The sequence below is a fragment of the Ischnura elegans genome, chromosome 10 (assembly GCF_921293095.1).
Source record: "Ischnura elegans chromosome 10, ioIscEleg1.1, whole genome shotgun sequence".
Taxonomy (NCBI): domain Eukaryota; kingdom Metazoa; phylum Arthropoda; class Insecta; order Odonata; family Coenagrionidae; genus Ischnura; species Ischnura elegans.
This window is the reverse complement of record NC_060255.1, coordinates 55,497,702-55,509,777: the sequence shown is the minus strand read 5'-3', so window position 1 is coordinate 55,509,777 and position 12,076 is coordinate 55,497,702. Positions and strand designations below refer to the sequence as shown.

The 12,076-nt window shown below is 38.1% G+C and overlaps 1 protein-coding gene across 2 annotated transcripts; it reads right to left on the bottom strand.

Moving 5' to 3' along the window:
* Nucleotides 1-4,081: 4,081 nt before the first annotated feature.
* Nucleotides 4,082-12,064, bottom strand: LOC124167095 (intraflagellar transport protein 46 homolog). 2 transcript variants are annotated; one of them, XM_046544884.1, is made up of 8 exons: nucleotides 11,954-12,064; nucleotides 11,640-11,821; nucleotides 10,324-10,514; nucleotides 9,536-9,610; nucleotides 8,035-8,299; nucleotides 6,084-6,196; nucleotides 5,383-5,510; nucleotides 4,082-4,315 (listed from the first exon to the last, which is right to left on the bottom strand). In XM_046544884.1, exons 2-8 carry the CDS (start codon nucleotides 11,805-11,807, stop codon nucleotides 4,179-4,181), a joined length of 1,077 nt encoding a protein of 358 aa, XP_046400840.1. In that variant the 5' UTR covers nucleotides 11,808-11,821; nucleotides 11,954-12,064; the 3' UTR covers nucleotides 4,082-4,178. The 2 variants fall into 2 exon arrangements, with proteins under 2 accessions (XP_046400840.1, XP_046400841.1); XM_046544885.1 differs by having other exon boundaries at nucleotides 11,640-11,770; nucleotides 11,954-12,062.
* Between the last annotated feature and the right edge of the window lie 12 nt (nucleotides 12,065-12,076).

Genomic DNA, 12,076 nt, shown 5'->3' with positions numbered 1-12,076 from the left:
GAACTGAAATGCCGGGAAAACCAGCATTGTGAATGAAAATTAATATGCCTTGAAAAGTTCCTTAAGGACATTGAAATGAATTAAACTGTAGTAATATGTTGTCAATTTAATTAATAGATGTATCGAAACTGCTTAAAGAGCCCTAATTGTAGGCATTAGCACAATTGTTATTAAGATTAAATATGTAAAATTTGATCCTTTCAAATTCTATGCAGAAAAACCAATTGTTCTGCATGCTCAGGCAACAGGTTTTGGAGAATTGGAGGTGAGTGTTTATGCCTTAGCTACTGTCAGCTGAGCGCATTCGTGTAGTTGGGCTATTGGATGAGCGGATTTGAGTCAGTGGGTGGTTGTTGAGCATTTGTGCAGTCGAGGTATTGTTATAATGGCAGTTTTTTTAAATCTTGAATCTTCATGAAATTTAAGTGGACTAAGCGAACTAGCAATGGAACTTAGCTTTAGCTTTGTAGGCTAAAATGTTTTTTCTTTATTTCTTAATTTGTTTAATCAACCATGGCTTTGCCAGTAAAGGCTTAGAGCAGGCATGCTGCGGTGCACCAATTGCAGAAGTTAAAATTAAAAATTTTCTTTGTCAATGGAATATTTACATATAAGGAAATTTATCTCATTAAAATGCATTGAATCTTGATAGGTGAGATGTCGTGGAAATAGTGGGTGAACATATGATGGGTACTAATCCATAGAAAGCTAGTATTCAATGGCATTATAAATTTTTTAAACATGTAATAAAGCAGATTTTTGTTTGACAAGCTACCGAGGTCAGTCCTAGCTCAGCCAACTATGCAAACTTGATGGTTGCATTATTATAGTATTCTACCGATTGAGGTAGGTTTTTATGGAGTACACAAGAAGTGATCTGGGAGCCTCCCTTTCCTTCCAGCACTGCCTTCTTTAATTCACTGTAAGGCCTACTATCTTTCAATCTATCTAAAAATCCTATTCTTTTCCTTCCCCTCCCTTGTTTCCCTAACATTCTACCCTCTAACACAATTTTCAACATCCCCTTTCCGCTAAGTATTCGCTCCATCCATACTGTTACATCTGCGGGTTGTATGATACTTAATTCATCAGATGGCACAGGATTTATTTCCAACTTCACACAGTAGTACACTTAAGCCAGGGCTGCTTCCCGCGAGCACGGAAGTTCGTTACCCACTGTCCCTACTTACTCCTGCTGGACAGGCTGGTATTCATATTTTAACAAATGAACATCAATAACCACTAAGCGCACATACATAACACATACATTCTGTCTCCTCTGTATCTCATCTAAAAGCTGCCTCTCCTCGCCAACCATATCCAGCACTTCTTCGTTCCTTTTCCTCTTTGTCCATTTCACCCTCTCCATTCTTCTCCATACCCACATCTTGAATGCCTCCAACCTTCTCTCGTCGTCTTTCCTCAGTGTCCACCTTTCCGCACGGTAGAGAGCTACACTCTAAATCAAACTCTTCACTAACCTTTTCTTGAAACTCTTACATAGCGATCCTCTCAGAAGCTCCTTCCTGTTCATGAACGCCTTTGCTGATGCAATTCTCTTCCTGATGTCCTTACTACTGTATCCATTTTCCTCTAACGTACTGCCTAAATAGTTGCATTGCTCAACCTGCTCAAGTTTTTCACCACCCACCTTTATCTTGAGTCTCACATTCCTTGCTCGTGATGCTTTACAAAACCGCAATGCTTTACACGCATATACGTCCTGGTCATATTCTAGGTTCCTCTCCATGAGGGACCTCATTATTGCTATTGCATCACGAGTTGACTTCCCTATTCTGAAACCAAACTGATCTTCGCTAAAATACTCGTTTGCCCTCGCCTCCATTCGTCTGTTCAATATCCTCAGCACCACTTTTGCCACATGCGATATTAGGCTGATAGTCCTATAATCTCTGCATTCCACAGCTTTCTTCTTTTTCAGAAGCAGAATTAAAACAGTCTTCACAAAATCCTGCGGCCAACATCCCTCCTCATAGATCCTGCGCACTAGTTCGAAAAACCTTCTCTTACCTTCCTTCCCTAGATTCTTCAGAAGATCACATGGGATATTGTCCACGCCTACTGCTTTCCTAGCCTTCATATCACGAAGTGCTCTCTCTATTTCCGAATCTAATATCTCCGGCCCAAGATTATCCTCCTCCACTGCACTTTCCTCCTCTAGAGTCAATCTCTCTGGTCTGTTCATTCCGTCATACAGGTCCTCCACGTATTCCGTCCATCTACCCTGTACCTCTTCTCGCTCGGTTAGCATCCGCCCATCTTTAGCCTTAATTTTAGACACGGCTTGTCCTCTTTTGCCGCCCGATAGCGACTTAACTTTGGCGTAGAACGCGCCTAGTTCTCCATCCTTCTGGAACTTTTCCATTTCCTCACACTGTCTTTTCCACCAAGCCTCCCTTGCCCTCTTAGTTTCACGTCGCAATCGATTATTCAGTTCCCTATACATTCTTTTGCCCTGTTCTGTGTCCACGTTCTTCCACTTCCTCCTCTCCTCCATTTTCCTTATCATGTTCTCCTTTATCCACGGCTTCTTTATCCTTCTAATGTTAACGTAACCAATTGACTTCTCCGCCGCTTTGACTATTCCCGTTTTAATATTATCCCATCTTTCCTCTACAGTTTTAGTACTTTCAATCTCCCATGCTCCCCTTCAGTGCTTCTACGTTCCATTTCTTCGCCTTCCTAACTTTCATAAGCCTTTTGAATCTCACGTTGCATTTCATGAGCACAAGATTGTGGTCCGAATCCGCATCCGCTGCAGGGAAGCTGCGCGAGTTTTTCACATTATTCCTTAAACCTCTGTCTTACCATAATGTAGTCTTATTTGATATTTCCCCGCAGCCCCTGGACTTTTCCATGTGTACCTTCGCCCTTTATGATGATGGAACCACGTGTTTGTGATAAATAATTTGTTTCTCCTACAAAATTCTGCTGCTTTGTCTCCCCTGTCGTTCCGTAATCCTAGACCAAAATCTCCTATTTCGTGTCCATCCCTCCTTTCCCCGACTGAGGCGTTCCAGTCCCCCATCACTACCAGATTTTTCTTACCCGTTGTGTCTCGAATTATTTCCTCAAGCAGTTCATACACCTCATCTACTTCTTCCTCCCTATGATTGCTAGTGGGCATGTAAACTTGGACCACCACAAGGTTGGTGGGCTGCGCCTCTTTCTACCACCAGAATCATATCGCTTACCTGGTCTATGCCTACCACACGCTTACCCATCTTCCCGTTTAATACTAATGCTACCCCTCGCTGGCTTTCCTCCCCACCACTATATATAACCCTATACCCATCACTCCAATAGTCCCCCCCATCCCTCTACCTCACCTCGTATAATTCTAAGATATCTATTCTCCCTTTATCCATTTCCCTTTTGATATTTTCTAACTTCCCCGCCCTCATCATTGTCCTCACATTCCACGTCCCTACATTTATAGCCGATTTCTTCTTCTCCATCTTCTTGGTCTTCTTTTCTTCTTTCTTCATTGCTGCTGCTGATGATAATGATGATGATGATAAGTCTCTGCAAGGATTTCGCATTTTGACGACCCCGAGGACCTTGCCGACCTCGCTGCCCCAACACCCGTCCTTTGCGGACGGGTCCCGGGCGATGAGATTCCGAGGCTCATTTGGTTGTACTCCATGTTTTCAGGGAAGAGATAGTTGGTAGGGTTTCCCACTTCCATTCTAACAGTGTTTTTCACGTGACACCATCACGTGGACTACCTTTCGTCTGGCTCCTACCCTTCGACCTATCTGGCATGGGTGGCCCTACCGGGAATAATTTAGAATTACTCCTGCCAGTGCAGCTCTAGGGGTCATAGGAACGTGCAAGCCTTTCCACTGCGACAAGGTTGTAGCCCAAGGGAAAGGGATGGTTGCATACTATTCATTTTTTTTGATAGTTTTAAATTTAACGTCATTGCTTGTGTAATCATTGCAAATAAGTTTGACTACCTTCAATGACTACGGCATCATTTTATCTAATATAAATTTTTATTTTACAAGTTTGAAATTATATTATAAAAAATCACTGGTTATTTTTTTTATCTACCCTGGTCAACCATCATAATGCCCGTTACTGATGGTTTCCATTACATTTGCAATGTACCATTAAAGATGGATATTGAAATCCACCCATCAAGGACATAATAATCACTGACCCTCTGACGGAGGCAAGAAGTTTGACATCATATTGTTTGATTTTTGTGCATCTCTTATGGATGAGTAAAGAGAAAAAAGGAGATGCAGGGACTCAATTCTTGACTCGTACACTGGAATGTCCAGAAGGGCTGTAAAGGAAACAAAGCGGCAATGAAATTATACACAAAATATTTTCAAAGAAATCATTAATTACAAGAATGTCAAGCAGAAAAAGCGGACCTTTGAGAGTCTTCACTACTTAAGACACTAGATCATATCAAGAGATTGAAACTTGATGTACCGTATATGTCTGAATATAGTCCCCCCTTTTTTTCCAAAAATGCCTGTGGCAAAATTAAAGGGGGGGACTATGTATGTATATTCAAACGCATTTTTTTTAACTTTTCCCGAAACTGCAGCCTCAAAATTAGGGCGGAGGGGACTAAATTCGGAGAGATACGGTACTCATGGTATGTATCCCTATTGAAGGTATCCCTAAATGAAAAATCTGATGCACTTTTCCTGATAAGGTTAAGACAATAAGGTACTTTCAGGTACAATTTTAAAAGACCAGTTTCATCGCAGAATGACATCATTTAGTAAAGATATGCATAGGAACTACACAATCTTATGTGTATTTGTTAAATGGGGGTGGAAGGATAGTGATAAAATGTGATGGAGGGTTTAGGAGAGTGGAAGAAATGAGTGAAAGACATAATTCGGAAAACCATCCACAATGCTTAAAAAAAAACTTAAAGAGACTAGAGCACCCACCTCCACCAAACAATTATTTCACTGTCATTTTGCAAACTAATGATTTTATTACAGTACTTCCAGAGTTTCTATGTAAAAATACATACAAAATATATTTTACAAAAGGAAAATTGGTGAAACCCATTGGGACACAGTGACTTGTTTGTGGGGTGGAGATCTTGGATACTTGGACTCAAGATCAAGCATTTTTGCCTATGCTTAGAATATTATTGTCAAAGAAACCTGCCTAAGCATGTGGATTTTCAAATGATATTTCCAGAAATTATAGCTCAGAAGTAATCTGTGGCGGTCAGTTGATGAAGTACTGTTAGAAGATTATACTTCGAAATTTTCATAAAAATGACTTCCATATACGTACTCTGTTTCTATACTGATAACATGTTTTCACAACTTAAAAAATAAAATTTGGGATCTCATTTAATTATCAACATGATTTACGTACTGCATATGATGTCCACGTACTGTCCAAGTCCAACGTCGAGGTCAGGAGGTGGCATTTCTAGTTCGTTAAGCTTTTCTTCAAACTCAGCTGGCCACTCCTGCATTAAAGCATCAATCTCAGGCATTGGCCTTCAAAAAAGATAAAAGAAAAGAGATATACCAAATTGCTCTAGCTGAAAATGTCAAGGTTAATATTTAATTATGCTTTCACTTCTCAAAGAAACTCAGGATTCAACAAAATTTTAGAAAGATGGTCAGCATCAGCTGACCACACGCAAAAAGATCATGTAGGCCAAAGATGGAGTAGATTCCTATGTCCTCTAAGTATTTGATCCAGAACATCATGTAGAAAGTTTTCATAATTTTATCAGCACAATATGTGCAAAAAGTTTAGCTATTGAGGCATATTAATTATGCATCGCCTGTCTGTTGAATAAATTTTTTAATGACTCTTAATTACTAGCATCTCCTTCGAAGTGGATATGAATCAATGTTGGCCATACACTGATAGTCCATTAAGGTAATTTTTTTCCAAACACACACTGCTACAAAAGAAAAAGTATCCTTGAAAGAAAAGCTGAATCAGAATTTTAATCTGAATGTTAGCTATTGCCGCTACCTACCACTTGACAAAAGACAGAGAGATCGAGGATCTTGAAATTAGGTATTCTTTTCAAGATTCAAAGAATTACAAGAACAAACCTTTTGTAGTGCACTGTAGGCAGGGCTTTGTTCCGATGCAGATCCCCTATATCCTTGATCCATGATTCGATAACCTTAGAACTGTTCTCAGAAGAATCGATCTTCTTCACTACCTTTGAATTAAAAAAAGTTAGAAGTCCATGAAAACAACTTTAATGACCAATGAGTTTCTGCAAGTAGAAATTCTGTCTGACAAAATATCAGGCTTATAAAATTTAATCAATGAGAAAGTGTGGTCAAAAAATGTTGGTGAATAGCAAAATTTAAGAAATCATATGTATTCTGTTTAAAAATTCTGTATGCAAGATGCAGATAGTAAGGTGAATGGATATAATATCTACCATTCAAAAAAGTGGATGACAGCAGAATTCTATACAGTGAAATTGCAAAAACCAGTAAAAATAAATCTGAACACTAAAAAAGGGCCGCTTGAAAGGGTTGAGGCTAAAATTTAAAAATACTATCAAAAATAAAGGAGAGAATGGATAAGATCTACTGTGTCACCACTTAATGGATTATTAAGCAAATTTACTACAATTAACACTACCTTTTACCAGAAATTTCTGACATTCATACAATGGGGTCATTCAAACAGATCCTTAGGTGGAAGAGGGGACTTTCCAGTCTCAACCTCGCCCGAATAAAGGCATTTTATTATTATTATTATTAAAATTGCAATTCGGTAAAAGGATTCAGAAGATGGAAGGTTAAGATAAAATACAACAAAAAAATCTACCCTTTTCAGCAATTTGCTTGTAAGTGTAAAATAATGAAATGCTTAAGTTGCTGCCCACTTATCACAAACAGGTGGCATCATCGAGTTCTGTTTCATTTCCTTGTCCAGGGTGGATGTGCTGAATTTCCAAAATTTGGGCTCAAATAGTGATGACATCACAAGTTTAGTCAAAAACAGGCATTGTTGAAAAGTTTGAAAATGTGACTGCTTGCAGCAAGTGACTAATGGCTTACTTTGACATGAAAGTTCCACCGTATCATCGTTGTTGCCTAGAGCAAGGAATGACTCATTGAAATATTCATTTGAAGATCTCACAGCTCACCAAATATGGCCATTTTCATTTGCAAACATCGAATAACCCCCACGGAGAACCTTTTTCTGAGGGAAGGAATAGCTCTCAAGAATGGAAAGAAATAGAAACGGCACACAGCCCATGCACAAGATCAAAGGGAAGTGGTGACCAACTTGGTATGTAACGTTGACATTTATTATCAAAAGTGTTAAGGCCATCAATTTTTCATCTAGAGTAGCTGAAGAAGTAGGCGACAGAACAAAAAACAAAAAGATGCGTGTCTCTTTATTATCTCTAATGAAATCAATAAGATAATTAAATTGGAGAATGATCAAAATGAAAGTACAGTAGATTCCGTTTAATGGGTCCACCGGTTACTTGGGACAGATCTTGAAGAACAGAATCCAATAGAGGAATATCCAAGAGTATTCTCAGCTTAATTGGGCCATGAGTCGGCGACATAGACTCTATACTAGCGACGAAATTAAATTGTTTTGTTTTCAGAATACTATTTTTTTATATTTTCCTCCTTTGATTTACTCTTATTTTTCACTAATGTTCCTATTATTGCCCTATTTTGAAAGCTCTTGTTGTTATACTATCCGCAAGAGGATAGGACTTAGCAAAAGACATTCATTCAGCGTTGCCAGAGACTGAAAAATCTTTTTAGCTAAATTGTTATAATTCTTAAAAATAATAATAATTTAACTAAACTCGCTGATTTATTAATCAAATTAATAGTTTAATAAACTTATGTTGCATTATAAACATTCTTTAGTCTTCTTTCTACCATTTCAAAGTTTTTTATGCCCATATACCAGAGAGTTCGCCTAATTGGGGCAGCCGCTTAATTGGGGCAAATTACACTAGTCCCGATATGTCCCAATTAACCGGAATCTACTGTATTGATAATCTGCCCCTACCATTGACTCTTTGGCGTCTCCACCCACAGGTTGTTTTGCAATCGCTCGAAGCTTGAGGGCAAGAAGAGCTGGGTCACTCTGTGCCGCACATGGCTCATCCAAAACGGTCAAACCTAATATCATCCCCCCATCATCCTCGTCGGGCTCCAGCTTCACGTCAGGCTTTGGAACCTTGATGAAAGCATCCACATCACCGGTGGCTGGGATGAAGGGTGGGATGAAATTTTGCAGCTTGTACTCCGGTTCGATAGTTTGTGGGATGTACCTTTGGAAGGTCGTTCATGACGAGGAAAGTACAGATTTTAAAATCTCTCAACAAATAGGGAATATCTCAAATTATTCATCCCAATAAGGTAGTTTCCTTCATCAAAGAAAACGAAAGGCATTGATTGCGATTCGTTACCCACCATTAGTGTATTCATAATATACAAATTATTTGGTTTCAGAAATACCGGTTTAGAAGAATGGTAAGGGTCAATTTTATCCTCATTTGAAAAAGGCCAGATTGGCGCTCATGCGAAGCCACTCCCCGTGACGTCACAGGGACCTAGTTTCTATACGAGTAGATATGAGTTTTACATCATTCTGAGATTACCAATACATGCATGAGGTACAGAGCTTAGGGAAACATGTCTTAATAATCACCTATTAAAACTGGCTAAAGTCGGAAAGTTTTCTTTGTTTGATAAGGTATTAATAATCCTTATTTAAGCCAAGCGCTACCAGCTAGCATGGTACTCGGCTACCGGCTAGCATCCTGAGTCGTATCAGCGCTCAGAGCCTCGCCCCAAGGTCACCTCAGTTGCGGCACGGGAACCAGAACGATGTCGCACGGAGTTTTTCCCGGCATTCATACTTACCCGTCGTGTTTTCGAGCGCTTGAAATTTTTCACTTTTCATTTAATCGTGAAAAATAGATATCGTCATTTAAAAATCTAAAAGTGTGAAATACGTACTCCAGGAGTAATAATCTTTCCATTTAGGCAATAAAAAAAATAATAGGAAACCACCCTATTAAGGGAGAGTAAAATTAATGAAGATCATTCATAGCGATTTTTAATTTGGTTTCCTTGTGAAGCTTTCCTCTATGTTTTTGGCACCTGTTGAATGGAAGTAAAGTACACTTCATGATGACCTTAATGGGTGGGAATGTATGAATATGAATATATGAAAGTATGAATAGTCCAAATATATACATATGCACCACTCAAATACAGATAATATACAACTATGATTGGCTCATAAAATGTTTTCATATTTTATGGCCTTGAGCAAAGTTCAATAAGTGTGTATACGTATTCTCGTATGGTCACACAAATAGGTGGTGGCAAGGGAGAAGGGCCACCAAATTAAATGTTCCCAGAAACACCAATACCACTAAATAACTTTGTTTAAATATCACAGACAAGATAATCTGCTACTATTGGTATTCCTGCCATAAAGTGTTGACATTTTAACATCAGAGGGTTGGTTCACCAGTCACGGCAAGGTAAGTATGTACCTGGTTATGTACTGAAATAACTCTTTGATTTCAGGAGAGACTTGCAGGTTATCGTAATCTTCTGGCTTGTAGGCTCTGTAATGATAGATAAATGATGTCATTATTTTTCATGCTGATGAAATGAATGATACAGTACCTATGAATAGAAATGGCGATTGGGATTTATATAAAGGATGAAGGCAAGGTAAATAAAAAGACATTTATATGGGTCAACTGTGGGAGATTTAATCAATTCAAGAGCAAAATTTAGGCTTACTAACACAAGATTTTTTATATGAAATTTACCGTCATTATTATAATAATTATCACATCGCATTACAAAAAAGCGGGAGATCAACTACCCTTGTGCTAATCAACACATTCAGTGCGGAGCATGTGACGTGAGGTGCGTGAATTGACGTGTTCTGCTGGTCTGGCCGGGAGCCCGTACAAGACTAATATCCACTTCCGAGTCTTCAGATCATGTGAATGGCCTCCAGCAAGCTTCCCTCTTTTGAACCGTTTTTAAAAGCAGTATTTTAATGGAAGTTATGGCACTGAAACCTCCCTGTATTTTTATTTCTTATTTGAAAGGCCGATTTTGACGACTTTAATGTTAATCGGGCCCGCATTGAATGTGTTAATCGCAACTAGCGCACATAATATAAAGTGACATAGATGTAACTTTGTATAAACTTCAAAATAATCATTTTAGAAATTCAAGGGATGAATAGAGATTTACCGATCCAATTCATTAGAGTACAAGCAGACGAAGGACTTTTTACTTTTATAACTCAATTAATTCTTACCCTTTGATTTTTGACACCACAATATCATCATCGTCATCATCATCATCTTCTTCGTCATCATAGTCCTCTTCACTTCCTTCATCATCATCATCGTCATCATCATTCAGTTGGCTGACAGCATGGCCTTTGAACCGATCTTTGGGACGCTGAGTTCTTTGGTAGGTCGATGGTATCGTCATTGAATCTGAGTCCTGTGAAGTTGTTGAAAAGGCTTATAGTTAAAACTTTAAAGGTAAATAATTCTTGAGCAATTTCCTTAATTATTGCAAATTAATTAATGACATCATTAATGTTATTGGAGATTGGTCAGCAAAAAATTTTTCTTGTTACTGAAAAAAAAAAACTCAGGGCTGCACTTCACTTATTGGCAGCTGACCATACTGCGTACATCCACCACATTTTGCCTCAAAACTGGTCCTGTCACAGACACCCAAGGGGAATCCTACTCAGGGGGCTATTTTCAGTGGATTCGACTTATTGGAGCTTGATTCTACGCATGATAATGTTCTTCAACAACTGTCTGTTGAGAATACCTGACTGGTAGGTTCTTAATTTAATGCTTTTGAATATATACATAATATTTGAATATGAGAATAAACAAAAATGCATATTATCTCTTTAGATAATGTAAAATCGCTTAATTTAGGTATCCACCACGTATTAAGATTTATAGTAAATGTATAACGATAATAATCCTAATTTTTGTGAAATTGTAATTAGATAATTTATCCTTGATATATTTTTATTAATATTGTTCAATTATAATGATAATTGTATCATTTTTGAATGGGCTTATGCCCATAATAAGCATTACTATTATTTGAAGATCAAGATATAAATAATGATCAACTTCGACTTTATAATTAATGATGAAATTCCTTATGAAGTCGAAGAATGTGGGAGAATAGCCTAAAATTTGCATTTAGATGCAATTAATACAGTGGTATGTGATCCAACAACAGCAGCATTCGGAATGCTTCACTTTCGATGGCTCTACCCATCGCATCAAAGACTAACTAAATGAATTAATTAAGCCGAAGTATTAAAATGAATTAATTGAGCCGATATGAAGAAATAAATCTGGGTTTTTCTATAAGACCGTTATAATGGTCAGTAGTCACGAAACTTTAGGAATAGGGCTTGTAAATAGTAGGATGATGTACATTTGCTAAATATTTACGGCCGTTCGATGTATCCGGATACATCGAATTTCGAAATTATACTCAGGTATGAAAACCACACAGAATATTTTAGGATGGACAGTTGTGCAAATGGCATTTAAAATAATATTAATCCTCATTCATGATCAGACTAACCTGACTACTCATTTTAGAATTCACCAATCCTTTCCTGGGAAACCCTTGTTTTACGGAGGGTCTTCCTTGCAAATGGGTAACTTTCACTGTGGTTGATGTAGTCTCCTCACTCGAAGGGGGAGTGTCTATTTCTTCAGCATCAGAAATTTCAATGCATTCATCAAACATTTGTTAACTAAAGCCTTCAATACAGCACAAAACGATCAATTACGAATGCAGTCAAAGCAACATTTTAGTTTTGCAACATAATCGTGAAACCTCACGGCTTCATTACAAAATAGATATTTAAAAAATAATAAATAAACAATAATCACCCCTTATATCAAACGGGTCAGGATAATATTAGCAGTGACGAATGTTGAACGAACACATTAGAGACAGAAAACTGGTTTTGTTTACCAACTGCAGCCGTATATCGAATGCCACCGTAGCCATGG

What these genes read in the sequence shown, in the direction of transcription:
- LOC124167095 (XM_046544884.1), bottom strand. Translation starts at nt 11,807, where the DNA reads ATGTTTGATGAATGCATTGAAATTTCTGATGCTGAAGAAATAGACACT. An exon ending in GTGGTGTCAAAAATCAAAGG is followed by an intron (nt 9,611 to 10,323) that starts GTAAGAATTAAT and finishes CTATCATTACAG; the next exon opens with AGCCTACAAGCCAGAAGATT. An exon ending in TTATTTCAGTACATAACCAG is followed by an intron (nt 8,300 to 9,535) that starts GTACATACTTAC and finishes GACCTTCCAAAG; the next exon opens with GTACATCCCACAAACTATCG.